The 26,180-nt window shown below is 47.1% G+C and overlaps 3 protein-coding genes across 4 annotated transcripts; all 3 read left to right on the top strand.

Annotated features, from left to right (window-relative positions):
• The first annotated feature begins 621 nt into the window (after positions 1–621).
• LOC120649799 (stem-specific protein TSJT1-like) lies at positions 622–4,010 on the top strand. The gene is made up of 4 exons (XM_039926695.1): positions 622–957; positions 2,962–3,202; positions 3,306–3,426; positions 3,554–4,010. Exons 1-4 carry the CDS (start codon positions 749–751, stop codon positions 3,745–3,747), a joined length of 765 nt encoding a protein of 254 aa, XP_039782629.1. The 5' UTR covers positions 622–748; the 3' UTR covers positions 3,748–4,010.
• Positions 4,011–12,460: 8,450 nt separating this feature from the next.
• Positions 12,461–20,867, top strand: LOC120649800. Its single transcript, XM_039926696.1, has 10 exons — positions 12,461–13,047; positions 15,068–15,332; positions 15,926–16,848; positions 16,920–17,343; positions 17,422–17,603; positions 18,457–18,613; positions 18,700–18,927; positions 19,020–19,370; positions 19,871–19,972; positions 20,070–20,867. The coding sequence occupies exons 1-10, from the start codon at positions 12,602–12,604 to the stop codon at positions 20,298–20,300; spliced, it is 3,309 nt and encodes a 1,102-aa protein (XP_039782630.1). The 5' UTR covers positions 12,461–12,601; the 3' UTR covers positions 20,301–20,867.
• A 2,983-nt stretch (positions 20,868–23,850) lies between these two features.
• LOC120649801 lies at positions 23,851–25,915 on the top strand. 2 transcript variants are annotated; one of them, XR_005665376.1, is made up of 3 exons: positions 23,851–24,098; positions 24,422–24,499; positions 24,589–25,915. XR_005665376.1 is itself a non-coding variant. In XM_039926697.1 (3 exons), the coding sequence occupies exons 1-3, from the start codon at positions 24,030–24,032 to the stop codon at positions 25,475–25,477; spliced, it is 1,071 nt and encodes a 356-aa protein (XP_039782631.1). In that variant the 5' UTR covers positions 23,859–24,029; the 3' UTR covers positions 25,478–25,854. The 2 variants fall into 2 exon arrangements, 1 of the variants encoding a protein (XP_039782631.1); XM_039926697.1 differs by having other exon boundaries at positions 23,859–24,098; positions 24,554–25,854.
• The last annotated feature ends 265 nt before the right edge of the window (positions 25,916–26,180 follow it).

Below are 26,180 nucleotides of genomic sequence, written 5' to 3' on the forward strand. Positions count from 1 at the left end.
TAAAAATCTGGCAAAATTTATCAGAGCTCTGGTTTAGCCTGTGATAGAGGTAGGACTAGTCGAGGAAATCAACTGGGGGAAATCAGAAATGCATCGATCGAATGGACGGTGTCGAGACCTGAGGGGCACGATGAATGAGACGGTGGTTATATCTCTGCATGTGCTAATGAGACTTTAGTAGTAGGATAATAGTGGTTATAGTACGATTTGACACATCAGCATATCGTGGAATATAGAAAGCATAACCGGATAAGCACAATGGACCATTTGTTCCAGCTAATTGACCAAACTACCCTGAAATGTGATTGGTCGGAAACCGTCCCATTACATGGGCATTTCTAATGCAAATTAGCCGGATTCTACAATGAGTTGCCACCACTTTTGCATCTCACGATTCGGCCTGTCCAAATTCCTCGAGACCAAATTGCTGGAGTCTGTGGTAGGTACTCTTGCAAAAAATTGAATAAAAATACATTCTGCAGTCACTCATGCCCCCTGGAAATGAAAGAAACTATTTTTTCTGCAAAAGAAAAAAAAACAAGAAACAAAATATCCCACCAACCGACCGAAGGGCAAAATGGGGACACGAAAAGTTCTATATATGTTGACTGGTGGGCGCTTGTGGTATTCAGCGTTTGCGTTTCCGTGTCCAGCAACAGACGAGCAAGAAAGAGTATCGGAACTCGGAAGAGGACAGCGCACGGAAAGCGAGGAGAGGAGGGAGAGGTCGCATCGGACGGGGGCGAAGATGCTGGCGGTGTTCGATCCCACGGTGGCCAAGTGCCCGGAGGGCCTCCGCAGCCCGCCGGTGGCCGGCGCTACCGCTGCCGCGGCCGGCGGCGTGGGCGCGCTGATGAAGGGCTTCTCCGCCGCGCACGACGGCGCCGTCACCGTCAGCCTGGGCCCCTCCGGCGCGCTGGCATACTCGGCGGCCAACCAGAGCCCCCTCGTCCCCAGGTGCTGTGCCCACCCAGCCCGTGCTCGCGTCCTTGCCGAAGTATGTGCTTGTGAATTGTGATGCCTTCGGTGATGCGGAAATGCGGTGTTTGTGTACTTCGCCCCGAGATTCGGTGATGTGTGGCCGCTTCGCAGAGGTTGGAACGGGTTGGAAATTTTTCAGGTTTCAGTTGGAATGTTTGGAGATCTTGTTTTGCCGTGGTTGCTTGTGGCTAGCTAACGATATGGGGGCTTCGATCAGTCCTGTTGGTGCTTTCGGTGCAGATTCCAGAGGAGATTTATTCGTGTGCGTGTTTTTGTGGTGTGGCGGGGTTCAAGTTGGTTTGCACTTCCTCTTAGCAAGGATGTAACAGACGATGGATACTTATGTTTAGATTTTGTTTTCGTGAGGGTTATATATTGTTTAACTCTAGCGTTTCTCGGGTAAATCTGGAGTGTTTTACGCCGCAATGGAAGGTCAGCGCTTGTGGCTAGATCTGATAAAAATGTTGGTCGAGTCAGCAGGTTTTTTGTTCTTTTTCCCCTGAGCAAATCAGCACCGTCTGTGATGAACACAGTGGTTTGTTCGTTTGGTCCTTTCTTGTGATTTAAATCAAGCGAAATTTAGTAAACTCAAGAAAAAGAATAAGATTGTGGCAGAGTTAGTTTCTTCGTTTGATGTATTGTCTGTTTATGATTATAAAAATATTTGGCCAGTTGAGTTAGTTGATTCTGTGCATAGAAAAATTAGCTCAATGCCAGGTTTTGCATCAAGTTTTTCCTTATTCATACCCACCTACGCCTTATTTATAGCTGTATTTTAAGTCTGCTTTCATTTACATAGTGATGTTTATCAGGTAAAATTGGCTGTGCTAGATTGGATTTTCAACGTAACACTTGGAACCAATTAAGGAATGATATTAGTTTCCTGAGATGAAGTTGAACAATCCAGCTTGCAGCAACGAGACAAGGAAGAAAAAATTCCCTAATTCTCAGTGTATTCACAGTCACATCATATGACCATTTACACATTTAGGATGTCTGTACTTCTAGTAAATAGTTCTTCTTTTTAAAGTTGCTGAGAGATTGATGTTTATATTATCCTGAGCCAAGCCTTCAAAAAAATTATCCTGAGCCCTTTAGTTCAAACTGTTAGCAGTGAATTATGAGACTGGTTTATTAAAAAATAAATATGATTTTAGAGTCCAATCATCTTATCAGGCATGTATGATTGTTATCCAATGTAAAGATAAACAAGTTAATTATTGTGGGGTGGGGGTGGGTTGGGTATGTGTATGGGAACTTTGGTTGAACCTTCTGTGTTTCTATATCTTTCTTTTGCACTGTTTCTATGTGTTACATCTGCTATTTTAACATCGTATCTGTCATAGTATTCAAAACATATAACAAATAGGTATTGCTGAGGTAGGATGGCCAATACCATGCCTATGTCTTGTTGACACAAGTGAATTACATGTCAAATTGACATTTGTAAGCATTTGTTCCTTGTCAGCTCAAACGGGGTTGATGGCGACTGGTAATGTTTCTTATTAGGTAGTAACACGTCTTCTCCAGCAAATGAAAAATGATAGTGGACAGGTTGGGGGTTGAGTCCCTTTAAACTAACTCAAAGTGCATTCTACTTGGCTATCCTATCATTAGCCCGCATAGCTTTTCAGATACAAAATAGGAATGACTTATATGGGCATGTACAATATGAAAAATAACATAAGCCTGTTGTTTTTTGAGCGTCATGCTTTGGTGTAGTGATGGAAGTCAAAACTATGGGAAAAATAAGGGTTTCATTCAGGCTTGTATAGGAATTTCATCAACTGCATCCCCTAGAATTTCTTTTGGACCTTTCGAGAAAATAGAATTTCTTTTGGACAAGATCATTAAAAATGCACTTGTCTTGAATCGTGATTGATCCCAATAATTCTTTTGTTATCTGGTACTATCTGTCACATAATTTCTTTAATTACATTTACTGATTTACTTGACTCTCTGTCTTGTTATCCTGTCCAGGTTGTTTGGTGCTGTGAATGACATCTTCTGCCTGTTCCAAGGGCACATTGAGAACATTGCAAACCTGAAGCAGCACTACGGCCTGAGCAAGACTGCGAACGAGGTGACCATCCTCATCGAGGCCTACAGAACCCTGAGGGACAGGGGTCCCGTCCCTGCCAGCCAGGTCGTGAGAGATCTAAGTGGAAAGTTCGCGTTCATCTTGTACGACACGCTGTCAAAGTCCACCTTCGTTGCCGCTGTAAGTTCGCCTTTGCAATCCAACCATCTCTTCTTCTTGAACCATACATTTGCTGCATCGTTGCCAGTGACTTGATCCTTGAGTTGCAATTGCCCGAATGCAGGATGCTGATGGCAGCATTCCCTTCTTCTGGGGCGTCGACTCTGAGGACCACCTCGTATTCTCTGACGATGCTGGGCTACTCAAGACCGGCTGCGGCAACTCGTTTGCGCCATTCCCCAAAGGTAACTACAACACCAGAACAGCATTTGATCCATTCATGCTCGCACCTTCAGAAATGAGAGTTCGGTTGAACTCTGCAATGTGACGCCTCCGTGATCACCAACTCATCGTCCATGTCCGTACTCTTAGGTTGCTTCTACACCACCTCCGGCGGGCTGCAGAGCTACGAGCACCCACTGCACGAGGTCAAGGCCGTGCCGCGCGTGGACAGCCAGGGCCAGATGTGCGGCTCCACCTTCAAGGTCGACAGTGAGGCCAAGAAGAAGCAGGACGCCAGCATCCCCCGCGTCGGCAGCGCCGCTGACTGGTCGAACCAGTTCTGACCGCCGGCTTCTTCCATCGTCTTTCCCCGGCATCTTTGGGATGTCGTCGGTGTATCTGATGAACCGCTGAGACGCTGAGTTCTGCTACGTCTCTTACGCATTTGTTGAACGCTGTGAGACCCTCAGATCGCGTTTTATCTACGTTGTCTTGGTGCTGATACTAATCATACGGAGTGTCCCAGGTGGTGGTAGATGTATCTGCAAAATCTATCTCCCATGTTTCAATAAAGCTGAATAAGAGGCTCCATTTGGTACTGTGATTTTGCAAAGCTGCGTGTTTTTACCTTCGTGATGCTGGTACTCTGGGGGCATTTTTATCACATCTCTCTCTACATGCGGCATTCGTTACCTGAACATGTGTCTCCGTTACAACACGTTGGAAGTGTTACTGTTGGTTCTGTACACACTGTTGGCATCACGACATTTCTTGGTTTACCTAAAAGAAAAAAAAACAGCAGTGAAAAAACAAACCTGCTGTCGTGGATCTTGATCCCGGCAAAAAAAAAAAATCAATCCAGCGATGGGCTGCCTAATTTGGTCCGGGGGCCGAGGGCCATTACGAATATTGGGCTTGGCGCCAAATTCATACATTTCCTGGTAGGGCGGCTTTTTTATTTTTATATTTTTTTAAAACATTTTTTACATAAATATATTTTCGGTTTCACATTTTACAGTTTTGTACCCCTACCGCCCGGCAGGAGGGTGGCGGGGGACGGCAGGGACTTACATGTAAATAAATATATTTTTTTTGCGCGGAGGCCCCTGGCGGGAGCCTACCGCCCCCCCTCGGGGCGGCAGGCACCTGCCGCCCGGTGGAGGGGCGGCAGGCAGCCCGCCCGCCCGCCCGGCAGGAGGGCGGCAGGCTCCCCCCAAATATAAAAGCTGAGCCCCTTCCCTCGCACCCTCATTTTCTGCCCACGAGATCCAGAGAGGGGAGAGGGAGAGAGGAGGGGTGAGGGAGGTAATTCCACCGGCGAAGCCCTGCCGGATTTTGGATTCGAACCGCAGGTAACTAATATTTCTCAACTTTCTCATTGAAATTTTTTTGTATGTTTAATTCTATGATTAGTATTTTTTATTATTGCAAGCACTTAGAGTTCGTATTAGTGGTTATAATTAAAGCCATACCATGTTTCTAGATATTGGATTAATTAAAATAAAGTCTTTGGATGGCCAGATATGTCGAGCAAGGTGGCGTTTCAAGTTCATTACGGTGACTTCTATAGAATTACTCATGATTCCTATGGAGTAAATCTATCAGCATTAGAAAGAAGACAGTGCAGTCTAGATAAACCACTAGAGAGGAGTTTTGAATCCATACAGAAATGTCTTCACAGAAAGTTCAATGTGAATCCAAAGACCCATTTGCTTACGGTTCATACCTTGACTTCTTGGGAAACTAATGGGGATTTCTGGGAGTTGACGCCTATAAGTAGTACGGAAGAATATCAACATTACATGCACGCAGCTCTTGAAAGTGAGTGACCTCTCGCAATGATAATTCAGATTCACCAGAAGGCCGGTGATTTAGGTGAAGGGTCAACACACACAACATCTGACTGAAATGAAGAGATGGAAGAGGATAAAGAAGAAGAGAACGTGCAAGCTCCAGAACCAGAACCAGAACCACAAGGTTTAGCAGATGAAGGCGAGCGAATACCTGGAATTGTGGAGGACATGGAGAAAGCAGACCAGGATGCGCGAATAATGGAGCAATGTGGGGACTCATCGGACGATGAGGATGATGAGCGCTTCCCAGTGCTAGATAAATGACGTGAAGAGGGTTTTGGGAATCCAGTGGTACAAGATAATAGGAGTTCGGAGTTTGAATACAGAGTGAATGAGGTTGTACAAAGGGCAAAGTATCGTATCATTGAGGATGTGAAGGATGCTGTGAAGCTCTGGGCTGTATCTCTGAGGAAGGAATTCAGAGTACTGAAGTCTAGCAGCAAAGAATACGAGGTGATGTGTGCAGATAGAGACTGTACATGGCGAGTGCATGCCTACAAGGGAAAGCTCAAGACACACTGGGAATGTTCAATTGTTACACCACATACTTATAGATTGACAGGTGTTGTGGGACATCATCGTAATATCACATTAACTTTCGTGGCTAAGAAGATGTATGTGGTGTGTCGCGGGATTTCTAGGGTACCCACAGCCGGGTGGCGGAGCGCACCCGCCTATTCCCAGAGAGGGAGTACTCGGGGAGGTACTAGGCGATTGGGCTGATCTAGCTCTGAGGCGTGCACACAAGAACACACGATCTAGAGTGGTTCGGGCCGCCGGAGCGTAATACCCTACGTCCACTAGGAGAAGTTTTGATCTCTGTTGAGTATGAGTCTATCCTCTGCCGGGCCTTGGTTCTCCCCAGCCTGAGTCTTCCTTCTAGCGGGCGCCCCCTTTTATAGACCAAGGGGGCGGATACATAGGACGTTGGGGCCCCGACGGGTGGGCCCAACGTGACTGCGCAGCATACTACGCAGAGTATTCAGATGGGTACAGTGGTTACGGATCTTTCCTCCGATACGCTCTGCTAGCGCTACAGTGGTCTTCTCTTGTCCCGTCACCAAGGTGTCCGTTGGGGGAGCGTAGCTTGCGGCGTAGCCTGTGGAGGCTATTATGTAGGCGTCATAATGGGTGAAGCCGAGCCGTCGTATCCATCTGTTATGGCAGACTTGGCAGGCGCGGCGCGGGCGCCGCCTGCGGCTCCACTATCTTGGTAACACGCGATCAATAGTGCCTCCTGGTCAAAGAATCGCCTTGGCTTCCACCGCATCAATGCGGTTGTCCACCTACCACAATAAATGCAGTGGTGGACGAGGCTTAGTATGGAGACCAAGCGGCCTTGAAATATCGTGCTTGTAGACACGTGTCGCTCCGGACCACCCCGAGGCAGGGCGTCGACTTTTTCCCTTAGCGAGTGGTACGGTTACCATACAAGGGGTCCGGGACCCTATGAGGGGTCCGGGACTTCCGCGGGGGTCCGGATCCCTCGGGAGGTCCGGAGCCCCGGCTGTTCGGGCTGCCCGCCTCTTCCGGGACACGCGTCGTTCCCGGACCTTTCCCAGTCGTGAGGCAGGTCCGGAACCGTCGCCGAGAGATCAGCACTCCGGACCACAGGGGTCCGGCTGTTTGGACGTAGTCAAGGATAACTACAAGACTCTTGCCTAGATACAGCAAGAAGGGGTACCCCAGTCCTGGGGAGAGGTACGAACCCGCGGGTGGGGCCACTATCGTGATGTGTTTCTACGCAACCTGACTACGCTGGTGTGCTCATACAAAGAGCGGGTGCTCCGGACCCCTGAGGCCGGTACACCGGTTGCCAGGTTTAGGCTCTAGAGTGCTCTCCGCAGGGCGATGAAGGTGTAGGCTTAGGGTACGGAACCAAGCTAAGCGGCTACACAGACCTCGGACCGCTCAGGGAGCAACACCACCTCCTGGACCTGGCTCTTGAGGACCGTGGCGAGCGGTCTCCGCCGGAGCGGGCCACCGGAGTGGACTTGAGTCGACCGTGGCGAGCGGTCTCCGCCGGAGCGGGCCACCGGAGTGGACTTGAGTCGACCGTGGCGAGCGGTCTCCGCCGGAGCGGGCCACCGGAGTGGACTTGGATTATTGCTGACGAACCAAAGGAAAATGTCACCGGACCTCACAGTAAGGTGCAAGAAACCAAGCCTTATACTAGAAGGGAGCCTGGGACCTCTAAAGACAGCAGTCTCGGATACTAGAGTACTTGTAACAAGGTAGTGAAGTACGTAACCTTAGGGTACATTACCAGGCTAAGCTACGCGGAGCTCCTCTACCCCAGGATACGAGTACCACTTCTCCAGAGCAGGTCCTTAGGGGTCCGGACTGCCTTCCAGCTAGAAGGGGCGTCCTCACCTGACCTCAGGCCGGCAACTTAACTTGGATCACTAACAAAAGAAAAGACTCTGTTTGGGGGGAAGAGACGGTTAGCCAATCAGAACGAATGAATGTAATTAGAGTGGTGGCGAGACAAGATTAAGAAAATAACTCTCCTTTATTAGTGTGGTTATCACGGTATACATCAGAGGTCGGTATTACGAGGTCGGACCTCCACCGCTCCGGACCGCTTTTTGCCTGTTTGTGTGATAGGTCCAGAGGACGGGTTTACAAGGTCAGACCTTGACCGCTCTGGACACACACATAGGCGCCACGTTATTACAAAGGAGGACTCTCTTAATCTTTTCTTAGGAGTAACCTACGGCTGCATGCTATACGGCGTGTTCTTCTCCGGTTGAAAGTGGTACGGCCACTCCTGAATTCTTCATAGTCATCGGAGGCGAAGGCGCCCTAGATGTGCCTGAACTGCATCATCCAGCATCACCTCGGGAGCTCGGGGAGCCACTCCTTGCCTAAGAGCTGTCATATGCTTAGGTAGCATGAGACAAATTCTTTGGCTTTGAGTGGGAGAGGCCCTCCTACCGCCGTCGTCGTCTGCCGATGGAAACAAGACGCCCTTGCGCAGCAGAAGGACCGGACGTGGAGCGCGGAGAGGTGCGGTCGCTTGCCGGCTTGTCCTTGGTGCTAGCGCCAGGGGCCCCCGCGCCTGGCGGCGGGGCCTTGTCTGCAGCAGCACCGAGCTACGCTGAGGCGGATCTCCGGTGCTGGCGACGGCAGGACGACACGGCCAACTTCCTCCGGGATGGCCGTCGGCTCCGGGCTCCATGTTGAGAGAAAACCTTGAGCCGACACTGGGATGATGCGGGGCGGCACGCGACAGGGGTCGCCCCCGCGCACCATCGTGCCGGCTCTGAGGCGTCGCAGTGGCGACGCACAGCAGGCGCCGCTGCCGTGCACCGTCGCACCGAGGACGCTGGCGTCCCAGTGCCACAGCATGCGGCGTTGGTGCCACCATGCCTCTCTTCATCTTCTTGTCCGTCGTTGCAGAGGATGAACACGACCCCAGAAGCCTGAAGATCCAGCCAGCGCCTGTTCCTCCCCACGGACGGCGCCAAATGTCGCGGGATTTCTAGGGTACCCACAGCCGGGTGGCGGAGCGCACCCGCCTATTCCCAGAGAGGGAGTACTCGGGGAGGTACTAGGCGATTGGGCTGATCTAGCTCTGAGGCGTGCACACAAGAACACACGATCTAGAGTGGTTCGGGCCGCCGGAGCGTAATACCCTACGTCCACTGGGAGAAGTTTTGATCTCTGTTGAGTATGAGTCTATCCTCTGCCGGGCCTTGGTTCTCCCCAGCCTGAGTCTTCCTTCTAGCGGGCGCCCCCTTTTATAGACCAAGGGGGCGGATACATAGGACGTTGGGGCCCCGACGGGTGGGCCCAACGTGACTGCGCAGCATACTACGCAGAGTATTCAGATGGGTACAGTGGTTACGGATCTTTCCTCCGATACGCTCTGCTAGCGCTACAGTGGTCTTCTCTTGTCCCGTCACCAAGGTGTCCGTTGGGGGAGCGTAGCTTGCGGCGTAGCCTGTGGAGGCTATTATGTAGGCGTCATAATGGGTGAAGCCGAGCCGTCGTATCCATCTGTTATGGCAGACTTGGCAGGCGCGGCGTGGGCGCCGCCTGCGGCTCCACTATCTTGGTAACACGCGATCAATAGTGCCTCCTGATCAAAGAATCGCCTTGGCTTCCACCGCATCAATGCGGGTGTCCACCTACCACAATAAATGCAGTGGTGGACGAGGCTTAGTATGGAGACCAAGCGGCCTTGAAATATCGTGCTTGTAGACACGTGTCGCTCCGGACCACCCCGAGGCAGGGCGTCGACTTTTTCCCTTAGCGAGTGGTACGGTTACCATACAAGGGGTCCGGGACCCTATGAGGGGTCCGGGACTTCCGCGGGGGTCCGGATCCCTCGGGAGGTCCGGAGCCCCGGCTGTTCGGGCTGTCCGCCTCTTCCGGGACACGCGTCGTTCCCGGACCTTTCCCAGTCGTGAGGCAGGTCCGGAACCGTCGCCGAGAGATCAGCACTCCGGACCACAGGGGTCCGGCTGTTTGGACGTAGTCAAGGATAACTACAAGACTCTTGCCTAGATACAGCAAGAAGGGGTACCCCAGTCGTTGGGTACCGACATGGTGATTCTCGACAAAATGGATTACGAGTCTGCATTGATAATTAGGGAAATTGAACAGAATTTCCAGTATGTGATCAGCTATGCAAAGGTTTGGCGGGCTAAACAAAAGGTATTTGAGATGAGGTTTGGCACTTATGAAGCATCATATGACAACCTACCTCTTATGCTTGAAGCAATTATGCACAGAAATTCTGAAAGTGCTTTTGATACATACAGTGTACCGAGCTTGTTAGGGGGGCCAAGCATTCTGCTGCGAGCTTTCTTCTGCATTGGAGCATGTGTGAAGGCATTCATTTACTGCCTTCCTGTTCTGTGTATTGACGGCACTTTCCTGACAGGGAAATATAAGAGAACAATATTGACGGCAATCGAAATTGATTGCAACAAGCAGATAGTTCCCATCGCCTTTGCCTTTGTTGAGAATGAGAATACAAAAAGCTGGTACTGGTTTCTTGAACGTCTGAAGAGTCATGTTGTTGTTGGAAGGCCTAATGTTTGCCTTATCAGTGATAGACATGCAGATCTCCTTGCAGCTATAAGGCAGCTACAAGAAGGTAGTCCATTTTCACCTCCTATATGGCCAAATATTGTCAGTAGGTGGTGTGTGAAGCATATGGTTACAAATTTTTATGAGCGGTTCAAGAACAAGGATCTGATGAATTTGTTCAAGCGATTGTGCGCTCAGAATCAGCAGAGGAAGTTCGATGCTTTGTGGGGGTATAATTGATGATATGAGCGCCGAATTGCTTAAGAGCCAGACCTCATCATCCAGCAGGAGACGTTATACAGATTCAGTAGTTGGACATGCTAAGCCATTTTCACAGTGGATTGATGGTGCGCCTAAAGAGAAGTGGTCACTTCTGTATGACACAGATAAGAGGCATTACGGAATCGAGACGACCAACCATGTTGAGTGTTACAATATGGTAATGCGTCGTGTTCGTGGATTTCCTCTTGTTGACATTGTTGAGTTCATCATGTATGGATATATAAGGTATTTTAGGGAGCGGTACGCATCAGCCGCTTCCTTACTTCATGATCCAGGAGGGCGTTTTTGCAGAAGGGTCAATGAGTATATGCAGAAAAAAATTGAAAAGGCTCGATTTCAGTCAGTCATATCGATGGGCACAAAGGATCAAAGATTTGAGGTATTATGCAGGGACAGGACCGGACAGGGTGTCCGCAGACAAAGGATAATTCAAGAAGTCTTGATAACCATTGACGGGAGGGTGTCCTGCCGATGCCAGAAGCCAAAGGTGCATCACTTACCATGCTCCCATGTCATCGCGGCTTGTTCTGTATCTGGGTTAGATGCTGCGTCATATGTTTCTCAATATTTCACAAAAGAAGCCGCAGCGCAGACTTGGTGTCATGTGATATACGGCATCAGTATTCTAGGCCCATTTACTCAAAAAAATCTCCATCCAATGCTCATCCCTGATCTAGCTACGAAGAGGGGCATAGGCCGACGGCAGACACGTCGTATCCGGAACGGAATGGACGAGTCCGAGGCTGGAATGAAGAAAAAACGTTGCAACTTGTGTGGAGCGGATGGTCACACTTACAAGAAGTGCCCACAGCTTTCAGTACCCACTGCTGCTGCCGAGGCTGGATCTTCCGGGAATCCAACGGATGGGTCGGCTTCACCTACAAGAATTCGCCGCATGTAGTTGTGCACGACACACATTCCAATGTATTTGTTTATACGAAACTAAGTATATTGTGTATGTAGTATGCCTAAATATCTTGTTTAATTAGTTGGCAGTGCGTATTTCTATAGAATTTGGTTGTAATGAATGAAACCTTCAATTTAATATCTTATGTGGTATCTTGTTTAACGTTCAATTTAAATTTCGTTCATTGTATTTCGTGGACAGGAAATGATGGTGCGAGAGAATGAGCTCGGCTTTTATATTTTGGGGGCTGCCTACCGCCCCTCTGCCGGGCGGGCGGGCTGCCGGCCGCCCCTCCATCGAGCGGCAGGTCGCCCGGCCGGAGGGCGGCAGGCTCCCGCCAGGGGCCTCCGCGCAAAAAAAAAATTTATTTACATGTAGGTCCCTGCCGCCCCCCGCCAGGCGTTAGGCCCCCTGCCTGGCGATAGGGGTATAAAACTGTAAAATATGAAATCGAAAATATATTTATGTAAAAAACCTTTTTAAAAAATATAAAAATAAAAAACCCGCCCTGGTAGGCCTATTCCGAACCGACCAGCCCATTCCGAACCGTGAAAACTCGGCCGAGCCAAACGCGTGGCGCCGAGTCCCCAGCAGCTTAGGCCCCGTTTGGGAGGGCTTCACCGGCGGCTTCACGAGCGGCTTCAGGTGAAGCCCTCCCAAACGTTTGTTTCAGGACCGGCTTTACGTGTGAAGCCGGTTCTGAAGCCGTCGGCGGCTTACACAGGCAAGGTGAAGCCATGAAATCGTGACTTCACGCGGCTTATACATCAATCTAACAAGTGAAGCTGTTTTGCCAAACATTTTCTAAAACGGCTCCAACTCCACCAGAAAAGCCGCTCCATCTGAGGAGTCAGAGCCGGAGCTGTTTTTGGAAGAGCTGAAGCCCTACCAAACGGGGCTTAGTTGCTCCGTCTTCTCGGGCTCGTGCAGTCGCGTGTCGTGTCCCCCAGTCCCCACCGCGCACTCTCCCCTTCCTTTTTTTTTTGTACAAACAAAACTTTTTATTCCCACCACCGTTTCTGTCTCTCTCTCTCTCCTCCCCCTTTCTCTCCTCCCCCGTACGAAACCCTAGGCTCCGCCGCCCAAAACCCCGCCGCCGCCGTTCGGCGGCGCCCCATGGCCCCAGCCTTCTCCGTGCCCGACGCCGAGGACCTCCCCGCCCGCAGATCCGACGCCGCCGACGTCGCAGGCAACGTCTGGGACCTCGCCACCCTCCCCGCGTCCCCCGCCGGCGGCGGCCGCGAGATATACATCTACCGCAACACGTTCAACCTCGTCCCGCGCTCCATAGGCGGCGGAGGCGGCCTCAGGTCGCTCAAGTTCTTCGGCAACGATGTCGAGGTGCTCCCCACGGACGCCAGCGGCGAGCTGGATGGGCTCGAGAGCCTGCAGGTCAAGGTGTCGGCCCCCAGGGTCTCAGGGGCGCCGCTCCGCCGGATGCGGGCGCTCAAGGAGCTCGAGCTCTCAATGGTGCCGCCAAGGCCGTCCTCGTGCTCCATACTGGCCGAGGTTGCCGGGCTCAAGTGCCTTACCAAGCTGACCATATGCCACTTCTCGATTAGGTACGTGCCACTAACTCAAATTCCCAGTTCCTGCGTGGTGTTTACTGGCTCAATGGTTTTTATTACCATATGCGTAAATGCTGCAGTTCGTTCCCAGTGATTTCAAGTTTACATGTGGTTGCTTTATATTTTTCTCTGCTGTTTTTTTGTAGTATTCTATTGAGTAGCATGACGAGTTAGGGGAAATGGTGTAAATGGCAATGCTTGGATGGGTAACAATGATTAGTAATGACTGTTGGGTAGGCTGAATTTGCCATGCTAGGTACCTTCTGCTAAGTGCTAACCATGATTGCTTTTGCCAAGTGTTCATTTAGGTAGAGTGAATGATCATTGATCATATGGTTTGTGACTTTGCTTTTGTCATAGTACTTGCAATGTTTACCACGTTTCAGTTTTTTTAATTCATCTGCCTACTGTTCAATTTATCACAGTAGAAAATTACCGAATTGCAGCTAGCTGCTATTCTTGTTTGAAATGCAGTAGGGTGCGTGTGAATTATTTGTTGTGCCTCTTTGCGCTAGTGGTGGTGGAGCACCCATTGGCTGTGTTGGAGACTTGATGGAGTTCGGTTTAGATGGTTTCTTGCTGAGTTACACCATAATTTCCCTTAATGTTGAAAAATATAATGGGAGCATAGGCAATGTGGAACCTTTAAATTTCTGAATTGCTGGAAGTACCATCAAATGTCTCCGTGAAGTTTCATCTGTTTATGGAATGTGGATATAGGTTAGAGTCTTATTAGTTTCTGGAGCGTAAATGATGATGTTTTGAGCCAGTTAGGCAGCACCTTTTACTAATTGGACACCAATGCCGCGTGTTATGAACACAATGGTGTTTCATCCCTGTTAGGCAGCACCACAGCACCTTCGATAAATGAGCACCAGTGCTATGTGATATGAACACAATGATAGAATTGGTTTTGCCAAACTGCTGATTCTGTGAAGCTCCAGTGCTGATTCTTGTGCCTATTATATAGGTGAGTTCGTCTACAAATTTCATCTGGTTACAAATCAGTGGTCATAGTCGAGTCGATGTTTTTTGTGACTCTGGTGTTGCCAGAAGTATGTGTTTTAATGATTGGAGTAGCTGACTGGATTCACAGAATTCACTCGTGTGAACTACTATTTTGGTTGTTTGCCATAACTAGCATAGTAACCGTTTTAGATTTTACCTAAACTTTATTATCTGCTTGATTATCCCTTTAATTTAATATAAATATTTCGATATTTAAGTAGTTTTCATGTTTCCCTTAAATAACCTGTGTTAAAGTTAACAGCATGTGGATTTCCTTGTTTGTAGACTGTTAGTGAATAAATAAGCAAGCAATGTTTTACAGTCGTCCGACTAATCGCGATTAGTCGCGATTAGTCAGGCTTATTGTTCCCTTGGCACCGATAAGGAGCAACGACTAGGTATGAGCGACTAGAATTCTAGTCGTCCGATTAGTCGTTCGACTAGGTAGGAAAACGATCAGATTTGCAGTAATGGGCCGTGTCAACTGTGGTTGGGCTGCTGGGCTGGCATTAGGCCCATTAGGTTTTAGGTATATATATGCACAAATGCATGTGCCTCAGACCCGCTGTCACCCAAATCTCACAAGTGAGTGACCAACTGACCATCATTGCGGTGTTCATGCTTGATATACACTATGTAATGTATAGTATACATATCATATCGGTCCTAGCATGATAGGACGACTATACAGACGACTAGGCTCGACTAGGCTCGACTAATCGGCCTGATCGACGACTAATCTCGACTAATCACCTTATCGGTGCCATGTCAACTAGGTCCGACTAGACGACTGTAAAACATTGTAAGCAAGATAAGTTCAGTTATGATGAATTGATGATTGATGCATAGCATCTGGTTACTCTGAACAGACTGTTGATAAGGAAGAGCAGGGCCTAATAATAGTTCTAGTTATGACTTCTTTCCTATGTTATATTGAGTTAATTATTTTATCCTTCTCAGACAACTGAAGGAAATGACATTGTATCTTTCTTTCCACAATGTTCAGGTACCTCCCTCCTGAGATTGGCTCCCTCAGGAAGCTCCAAGAACTTGACCTTTCTTTCAACAAACTGAAGAACTTACCTAACTGTATAATTGAGTTGAGTGCGCTGAAGTTCCTCAAAGTGACCAATAATAAGTTGGTGAATGTACCATCAGGAATCTCCTCTTTGAGATGTCTTGAAAGCCTCGACTTATCAAACAACAGATTGACTTCTCTTGGATCGGTTAAACTTGTTTCTATGCTTACACTGCAGTATTTAAACCTTCAGGTATATTATCCATTTATTAAGTCTATTTTCATGAGTCATGAATAAAATGTCATGTTTTTGCTGAATTGGTTGTTCTGTGGTTTAGCAATAGTGGGTTACACATATTTTGTGCTATCCATTAAGCCCAAATGAAAATATATGGGGAAATGTGTCCAAGGAGGTACTTAGCCCCCAAATAAACCATGGTAGGGTGCTTGGTTTTCTGGGCAGTGGGAGGGGGCTCTTTTGTTTATTCTAGCAAATACCCTTGTGTTGCTACGGGAAGCTATATGAATATATTGATTAGCATATAAAAATTTATATATTATACACCATATGTATTTTATAATATTATAGTACTTGTCGGTCGAGGGCTTCAGTTTTTTCTATTCTACTAGCCAAACGTTAATTCTAAATGGTTTTGGACCCTTAACATACGGTCACCTGGATTCCGATTAGGACTCCGATTGACGAACCAAGGGATCATTGCTTGCTTTAGTAATAGCTAAGCTTAAGACTAGTGATGTTATACTTACTCTCTGATGCTATTTAATATATCATGGATGTATTTATAAATTCAATATATAGAGTAACACTTTAATTTCTGTTTCAAGTTTAATAGGCTCTCCCATTCTTATGTAATTCCCTCATGGATATGCTGTGACATGAGGGGAAATGTTGAGAATGGCATGAAGGGTGGTAAGCTGAAGTACTCAGGTGTAGCAAGCACGAACAGATTAGCAGAATCAATAATTTCAAGTCGTTCTTCCGACGCTGCGCTTTTATGCTTGCAACCAGAAGCTTCCCCAAATTTAAAACACCATGCCCCACAGAAAATGAAGAAGGGCTGGAGGAGACGTGATTGCTGGCAACAACAAGCTCGCCAGGAGCGTCTTGAGTCAAGCAGGAGCAAGCTGAATGAAAAATACATAGATGAAATGGCTGTGAACATGGCTGAAGATGAATGCCCTCCTAGTTTAAATGATGATGAAGAAACATCTGTACAGGATTCGTTGAAAGAAACGAGTTCTATATCTGAAGATGTATCTTCGATAGTTGATGATGAATTGGATGGGCTTGCAAAAGATAGTGGCATGATGTTACAGGACCACTATGATGAGGAGGAACCTCGGTTCAATATGAGAGTTCACCATGATGACAATTCTTGTATTAGTGCTGAGCCTACTTGTTTCATCAGAGGCAGGATTGGCAATGTTGAAAATGAACTAGATGATACAGCTTCATCTGCCCATGATGTTGAGATCCCTCAAGGGAACTCTTCAGTGACATCCAAGTTTGCTTCAAAGTCTAAAAGGCACCCTGATATGGACAACAATCCTAAACCGAGCAAATGCCCTCGAGCAATTGATGAGCGCTCAAAACTTTCATATAAGTACAGTGTGGAATCATTTTGCAGCATAGATGACCATCTACCAGATGGCTTTTATGATGCAGGCCGAGATATGCCCTTCATGTCATTAGAGGAGTATGAAAGGAGTCTTGGGTTATATGCACGTGAAGTTATTCTCTTGGACAGGTAAGTGCCCCTTCATATGTATGGCAGATTTTCTCTTGCTGTATGTTCTAATATTCTTTTGCTTTACTTAGAGAACAAGATGAAGAATTGGATGTGATTGCTTCTTCAGCACAATTACTGCTATCTAATTTGAGAAGGCCATGCTCTTTTGAAATGGATGAAGATGCAGGCCATGATTTACTGAGAGCATCAGTGCTGGCTTTGTTTGTTTCTGACTGCTTTGGTGGTTGTGACCGAAGCGCCTCTCTTGGGAGAACCCGGAGAGCAATAGTTAGCTTGAGGAAGGAACAGCCTTTTGTTTGTACTTGTTCTGCTGGGAACATGTGCGACAACAATGAAGCCTGTAAGCAGTCCAATACCCTGTCTGGGCACTGTGATTTTACTGGTCTGTGTAATAGATCAATACATATCATCAAGGAAAGAAGAAATTCGGGTATTGTACCTATAGGGGCACTGCAATTTGGCGTTTGTAGGCACCGAGCTGTCCTAATGAAGGTAGTTCCCCGCTCCCTGTACAAAGTTTCATTTTTCATTTGCACTGAGGTTTGAACATTGCAACCCTATTATTTGCAGTATTTGTGTGACCGGGCGGATCCTCCGATTCCTTGCGAGCTTGTGAGGGGCCATCTTGACTACACCCCCCATGCTTGGAACGTTGTTCCTGTTAGGAAAGGGAATGGCTGGGTAAGGATGATTGTTGATGCTTGTTACCCCACCAACATAAAGGAAGAGACGGATCCAGAGTACTTCTGCAGGTGAGCATCTTGCGATTTTCTGTTCTTAATCTGTGTAAGCACCCATCATGGTAGCTTCCATTTTCCCCCATTTTTTTATCTGTTGTATTTATATTGAATGCATCATGCAATAAGTGCACTCCCTCCGTCCTGAAATGTAAGGCATTAGAGAGTTTAAAATTTGTACCCAAATGTAAGGCATCCTAAGGTCTCTTGGGCCCAATCTCTCTCCCTCAATTAATTCCGGTGGGCCCAAGAGATTATACTTAGGAGACCTTAGGATGCCTTACATTTGGGTACAAAATTCCACATTATACATATTTCTAAAGCAGTTAATTTCCAGTTTTTAGGTTTATATATTTTAAGTGGCTTAACTGGTGATTTAAATGACGAGAGTGGCAGTCCTGTCTTTAAAAGAATGGTATATTCGGTGATTTAAAGCTGACCCAAGGTGAGCTGGGTACGCCTAGGCGACAAGGCGTGGCTATTACCCAAGGCGATCTGGGTCCACCTGTACGCTAAGCTGTTGCCTTTAAAACACTGGGTATATTCAAAATTTTACCTGTCCAGCTGTTTGTCTGCCTGCAGAGTTTTCATTCAGTTACTGTATATTCATTTTGTGGCAGGGACTGAGCCCATTTTACATTTTCAATTCTTCATTTGGCAGTGGCTTGTAGATACTCTTTTAATCCTTTATTATTTTGTTCACCTGGTGGTAGGGGATCTTGTCTGCTGATCTAGTGTTGCATGCATATTAGTCATGCTGTTTCAGGGAGGCGTTGAGCACAAGTATTACATGCTACACGCAGGTTCTTTCTGAATCCAAGATCATCACCCTATGTTTGATTAACCCATTATCTTCATGTGGTTTCAGGTATGTACCGCTCAGTCGACTTCAGATTGCACTTGATGATGAGGGCTATACTCCTCGGTGTTCTTTCCCATCTGTCTCATCATGCAAAGAAATTGAAGTTACAGCTTCTTGTACTGTCTATCACTGTAAAATTGGTGCTGTTGATGCTGCAGCAAAGGTTTTTCTTTCACCTTTATTCTTTGGTGCCTTCTATTTGATATTATTTTGTTTGGTCTTGTTATTTAACTTTGTTTTCAATTGCAGATAAGATATCTTGATACTCGCAGTGCCTCAAATGATGAAGTTAAACTTTTTGAATACAAGCTTCTGGGGGAAGTAAGAATGCTGGGTGCATTAAGGAAGCACAGGTCCATAGTGGACATATATGGACATCAACTTTCATCTAAATGGGTTCAAGTCGATGGTGATAAAGAATACCGGATATTGCAATCAATAGTATTAATGGAGTATGTCAATGGAGGTTCTCTCAAGGTGAATCATTTGTCTTGCAGATGAAACTGTATTTTTTTTCAACATATCAGTTAAGATAAGCTTTGGTATTGAACCTGTTATTTTCTCATTAGGGCTATTTGACAAAGCTACTGAAGGAGGGCAAGAAGTATGTACCCATTGATCTGGCATTTTACATTGCTCGGGAAGTTTCTTGTGCATTATTGGAGATGCACAAAAAGCTTATTATTCACCGGGACATAAAAAGTGAGAATATTTTGGTTGACCTGGATTCTAAGAGGAATGCTGGCGCACCTGTTGTCAAACTTTCTGATTTTGATAGATCCATTCCTTTGCATTCTTTGTCCCATACATGCTGTATATCTCACCTTGGTACGCATCCACCTAATGTTTGTGTCGGGACACCTTGTTGGATGGCTCCAGAGGTTCTTAAGGCCATGCATGAAAAGCACCATTATGGACTGGTAAGAATTTGTAATTCTTTTTTTTTATTCATAATATTTATTCAATCGTTCAACATATTTGTTGGGGAACTTTATTGATATTTGTGTTCTCTACAGCATGTATCATGGATATGCTTTAGTTGAGTATACCAATGTCTTCAACGTGGCTTCAATTTTAAATATGTTCTAAACTGAGAATCAATTAACTTGCAGTAGCAAATTTTGCATACATCTTGTGGGCACATCTATTTATACGTCAGGCATTACTCTGACCATTGGAACTATTATGCATTTGTTTGTTCCTGGTAGCCTGTGTATATGCATATCTATTGGATTCCGTTGCTAAATCCACTTCAATTTAGTAAATTGAGGTCCATTTGAATTGAGTAACAGTGTTAGTGTTAATACATATCCCCCTAGGTACCTGCAATAGTATGCTAGTCAAACATCTACAGATCTACCCCATCTCTTCCAAATCCCCAAGATGCTCAGTTGTCTGATTAAATATTTCTTGGATGCAGGAAGTAGATATCTGGTCATTCGGATGCTTTTTATTGGAGTTGCTTACACTTCGGATACCCTACCAGGGACTTCCTGACTCGGAAATATATGATCTCATAATGGTAAGGCCCCTTTACATCAGCAGCAAAGTACTGTTTATGTAGTTGCTCTAGTGATTGCATATGAATGTATAACCATCTTCCTAAACTATCTCTTCAGAGGAAGAAACAAAGGCCAAGGCTAACTCAGGAACTAGAAGCCTTCTGGACAATGGATGAGCCAGTTACGAGGCTGAAGTTAGGGATCACATCTGATGCACATGCAGATAAACTGAGACGTCTGATAGATCTCTTCTACCAGTGTACCAGAGGGACTGCATCCATGCGCCCCAAAACTGAGCAAATTTACAACTCACTGTGCTCCTTACCCACATGTTATGACATGAGGTGACACTTTGGATCTTGAACCAAAATCTACTGGATGATGTAGTCAACCAGAGCAACAAATGGGACAAGCCAATGTGGGTGCTTTCCGCAGGCCATTTGATCTGACCATCAAGCTCTAACCAGCACAATGGCCACTTTGCTGCTCCGTTAGTTTCTGTTCAGGTGGCTGGCAGGCTGAACATGAAGAGTGGACCAAACCAGCAACTTTGGTCGCCAGAGCTCCTCCAGAGCCGGTCAGTTTTGTAGCGGCACGGGTTCACCTGTTCTAGTCATCTGATCTTGTATCATTGTATGTGTCCATTTTTTTCCATATCATTATTATTATCGTCATTTGATGGTGTCTTGAGTTATTAATTTAGGTCCAAGGCATTTGTCTGCTAGACTGCTGCATCAGCCTTCTGTATGTGCATTTTCATTTATTTGTTTATTTATTTGTACAACTGTAAGTCCACCGATGACCGGTCGTCCGTGTATGTAACAATAGACTGCTGAGTTGAGTTACTGTTTCGTGAGGTTATTTGTTTTGATCTTCACACGCCATTTTCGGCGTCAGCTGTTGGGGAACTTTTACTATCTTGCAGTCAGGCTGTGCTCTACAATTTTATACCAGTGTTGATTGTCTATAGGCGTTGTGAGATTGTCACCATCCATTGCATTGAAACTGAAACACGAGACGTCCATTGCAGTTCTTTGTTTTTTTTTTCAGCCGATGAGAAGTTGGACTTGAGTTGAGCGTTACACGATTGTCTTGATACGACTTAGTTCAGGGATCTGAAAGACTCTGGCGTTGTGTATTATTTATCATCCTTGAGCGACAACCCTTTATTTTGCTTTGGTTGAACACTGGAATATGTTTTAAGCAGCACCTCCGGTCTGCAGAGGCGCAGAGGCCTGATCTTGGACTATCGTGCATCTCTGCATGGAGCAATCCCTCCACTTCAGTCCACGCCGTTTTTAAAAACTCGCGGTTTGGCTTCTCGAGACGGAATTTGTTTGCAGGCGAGGACAAAGCCGGGGCAGTTAATCCCCCGCGGCAGGCAAGGCCATGTTCGCCTCCCCCGCGTCGCGCCACGACACAGGGCCGCGCTCCTCCTGGCGCGCGCATGTGCCGGCCTCCCGTTTGACCCCGCGCCGATTGGCCGCCCGCGCGGCCGGCCGCCAGTTCGCCGCCGGCCGCATCGCTGGCTGGCAATGGCATCGCGTGCGTCTCGGATCCCCCTCGCGCTCGCAGCGGCGGCAGGGTCACCGTCAGACAGGGCGAGCATTGTTTAGGGGCGCGCGCCCTCTTGACCGCGAGCCTCGGCCACCCCCATGTGCCGGATCCCTGCCCGCCCGGCGATCCGGCTCTATTTATAACAGGCGGGCGGGCGGGCGGCCATGTGGTGGGATCCTCTCTCTGCCTGTATGAGCTGCTGCGCCATGGGAGGATCTCTCGAGCTCTCCCTCCCGCGTGCTCTTCTAGGGGGGGGGGGGGGGGGGGGGGTGAGTGCCCAAGAGATAGAGTGAAGCTGCCAGCATGATCTAACTCGTGTGGGGGGCGCAAACTAAAGCGATGCCGTGGCATGGCATGGCGAGGTTGCTGCGCTAGCTGAGGCTTATTTTTGGGCGGTGGTGTTAGATCATGCTGTGACAGTTTCACTCTTTCCCTCTGGGCACGTCGATGTCCGCCCAAGGTGCCACTACGTACTGTCAGCGACGACAAAACCAGAAGTTAATCAGGTGAGCACACTGTACCCTTGCATCATATTCATATACTACTGAATGCACCTGTTGCCACGCTGCAGGGAAGCTTTTACTGAATGCTGATTGGTTAGCAGGATATAGATGGCAATGTCCTAGACCGAGCCCTTCACAAGGACTCAAGAAGAAACCAAGCTCAATGTGCTTGGCATTGCAGTGGTGTTTGTTTGATGTGTTGCACTCGTTTGTTCGGTGAGCCCTAGGGTACTAGGGTCCGACCACATGTCTTGATGTACTATCGGCAACTGTAAGCAAAGCCCTTATTGGGCCGGAACCAACCGTACTGTCAACCAAATTGATGATGTATAGGAAGGTGGGTTTACACGCGAAGACACGGCATGTCGGATGGTGTCATCCGGCAACTGTTATGTCTACAACGTAGTACTGTTGTAGATTTTCTCAAAACAAAAACAACAGTTGCAAAAACTCGACCTGCCGGGAAAGACCGCTCCGAAGGCATTGTGATTAAGATAGAAAACAACTTCTCATGTAGGTCGAGAAAATTTCCGAACCCCCACTCCAGCCATACACAGCGGCACCGCAGCCCGTGTGAGACTGGACCGATCTTAAACCTGTGCTTTAAAGTGGAGTGGGCAAGGAGATTTTTTCAACGCGCAGTTAAACTACGCCACCGGCCTTAGACCTGTGCTTTAAAGTGGAGTGGGCAAGGAGATTTTTTTCAACGCGCAGTTAAACTACGCCACCGGCCTTAGACCTATGCTTTAAAGTAGAGTGGGCAATGAGATTTTTTTCAACGCGCAGTTAAACTACAGTGTGCTTTAAAGTGGAGTGGGCAAGGAGATTTTTTTCAACGCGCAGTTAAACTACGTCACCGGCCTTAGACCTGTGCTTTAAAGTGGAGTGGGCAAGGAAAGTGGAGTGAGTGGGCAAGGAGATTTTTTTCAACGCGCAGTTAAACTACGCCACCGGCCTTAGACCTGTGCTTTAAAGTGGAGTGGGCAAGGAGATTTTTTTCAACGCGCAGTTAAACTACAGTTAAACTACGCCACCGGCCTTAGACATGTGCTTTAAAGTGGAGTGGACATGGAGATTTTTTTCAACACCGGCCTTAGACCTGTGCTTTAAAGTGGAGTGAGTGGGCAAGCAGATTTTTTTCAACGCGCAGTTAAACTACACCACCGGCGCGCAGTTAAACTACACCACCGGCCTTAGACCTGTGCTTTAAAGTGGAGTGGGCAGTTAAACTACACCACCGGCGCGCAGTTAAACTACACCACCGGCCTTAGACCTGTGCTTTAAAGTGGAGTGGGCAAGGGACATGTGCTTTAAAGTGGAGTGGACAAGGAGATTTTTTTCAACACCGGCCTTAGACCTGTGCTTTAAAGTGGAGTGAGTGGGCAAGCAGATTTTTTTCAACGCGCAGTTAAACTACACCACCGGCCTTAGACCTGTGCTTTAAAGTGGAGTGGGCAAGGAGATTTTTTTCAACGCGCAGTTAAACTACAGTTAAACTACGCCACCGGCCTTAGACCTGTGCTGTGGCCAACAATTCTGCCCCCACGGGGACTCGAGCTGCGGCCGGCACGATGCCGAGCGCGTCGCCCACCCAACTGGGCTAGCGACCGCTGGCAAAAACAACAGTTGCTATGACCAGAAGAGCTATCGGTTAGTGTTTTAGCCATTTTTTCACTTAAATCAAGCATTTTTAATACGAACATTACTGAAAACAATGAAAAAGTTCTCTTCTAGCCGATTTGATTTTTCGTTTGTACACCTCACGTGCGCGAAACACCGTGGGCCGGCCTGTGGCCACTGGTGGATACGCATCTCCTGAATACCGGCCCATTAAACCCACCACTCCCCTTCCTCTCTCCTCGCCGCCAGTCCTGGGGAGCCATACTACGGTAATTAGGTCGCGCCGCGCTCAGCCGTCGCCGTCTCTACCGCAGGCACCCACGCTTCCCAATCCCTCTGCCGCCGTACCTACCATCGCAGCCCCTTCTCCCTTCCCCGCCGTCTCGTTTTCGGGAGAATGACGTCCTCGCCGCAGCGCGGTCGGTTCAAGCGCAGGCGTGGCTGTGGCTTGAGGGCCCCCTCGGTGGTAATGTCGATCGATACCAGCCATATCTGTTAATTTTATTTAAGTGTACTGTTGTACTACTAGGCGATTCGAGTAGGTTTTAGTGTTAATTGGTTACAGTATTCCCTTAGTCCGCTTGTTAGGTTGAATTGAATCTTAAATTAAGAGGGAGAAAAAAAAGTTGCGGTCTTGAAGTTCATCACAGTAATGTCGTATGAACACCGAAATTTCTTGTTAATTTTATTTAATTGTACAGGTTACACTATTCAAAATCAAATTACGAAGAGGGGGGGGGGGGATTCTGTTATGAAATTCACATTAAACTGTGCTTCCATTTATTTTAGGTGTTGCCATGTTCTCCAATTGGTCCTGCTGCTACTCAGATTCTTCCAGTTCGTCCTGCTGCTACTCAGATTATCCCAGTAAGTATGAATGTATGATCCTCCATATATTTCTTATGGTGATCTATTGCGCAGGCTGATATCAGGGTATTATTTTTTATTGTTCCCAGAATCGAAAAGCGTGAGAAGTTGCTATCATTTGTCGCTTCCAAAGTACCTGTGATGGAAATTTCCATACCAGGTGATACCAGGAAGTATGTCAAATCCTCTGATCCTGCTAGACACACCACCACTGCCATTGTGCATTGGCTATGTGATCTCCATAACCATGGTTGGACACTGGATGGGCAATTTGATGCTTCAGATTTTGGTATTACTCGTCTCGGTGCTCTTAAAGGAGAAATACACCTCATGAATAAGTTGAAGAAGCTCGGAGGGCAGATGAGGTGGAAGGACATGGAAGCAGGGGCCAATATGATCGAGCACGCTGTATATTTTGATGGTTTACTAGTTGGACTGCCTGTTGACACCGAGAACCTAATATCGCTGATGAGGAACTTCAAGCGCAAAAAATATTTTCTGATTAAGTTCCATATTTGCCATGACAATGAAGCAATGAAATATTCTGTGTTTGTTGTGATGTATAACCGGCTGATGATAATTCAGGCTCTGGACAATGTAAAGTACAGAAGAATCATAAACAAGATTCAGTGTGGCATGAAGAACAGGATTGACAGATCTAAGAAGAATCTCAACCATGGCCAGGCTCATTTTGTAAAAGATGACTCTGTTGACATTTGGAGTCGGCAAGTAGGTTTAGTGGCAGCGATAGCAGCTTCAGAGAAGCTTGCAGCATCAAAGAAGCTCGTGGCGGCTGGGACAGCAGGAACTCAACCACCGCCACCACAACAGGCAGTAGTCGCAGATCAAGCGGAGCACATGTATAGTGTCATAGTGCCTAAGATGTTGTGTCAGTTTCAGAAGGCTATGCACATGGAAGGCGAACTACATAATCTCGGGTGGTATGAAGAGTCACTTGTCCGCCTCATTCGCAAATGACCTGATCATGGTCAGTGGAGTATCATGTGGATCTAGCTATAGGGTTTAGGTGAGCTTTAGCAGCAGAAAATATTGGGATCTAGCTTAGTACTATGGTTGTAAAATGTGTTCCTGAATTGTTCGCTACTATGGGTCTTTGGCAAATTTTGGGTAGCAACTGATGGCGGTAATGGTTGTTGGCAAGTGATGGCCACTATCAATGATGTAGCAACGACAGTTGCATGCTTAAGTTCTGAATTGGTGTGTGATTGGACATCAACAATATGTGTGCTTCAGGATCAGTTGTGACTGATCTGGTCAGACCTAGTACTTAAGGATTTGTATCTTGATCTAATAATGTCTTATGTTTAACATCTGGTGGCCTCATACTTTGCTTATCAGTTGTCTTGTACCAGTTAGCTTGGGATTGAAACTATTAACTATAATTTTAATGTTCTCCATGCTTGCCTTGTGACCATGTTCATCTTTTGTCCATGGTTACCAACACCATCTTCTCGGCTGGTGTGCAATTTAGATTAGCTTAGTTAATATTGTGTCTAGCGATAAATATACTTCTCTAACCATTCATTTGATCTATATAAACAGTCATCAAACACAGATTGTTATGTGCATATAAAATGGAAAATTCACATTTTGAGGACCTGAAAAATCAAGTGGTACTGCATCTGCATTGAACTCTACGTAATGCTCTTCTAGGGTTACG

Source organism: Panicum virgatum, chromosome 9K, assembly GCF_016808335.1.
Source record: "Panicum virgatum strain AP13 chromosome 9K, P.virgatum_v5, whole genome shotgun sequence".
NCBI lineage: Eukaryota > Viridiplantae > Streptophyta > Magnoliopsida > Poales > Poaceae > Panicum > Panicum virgatum.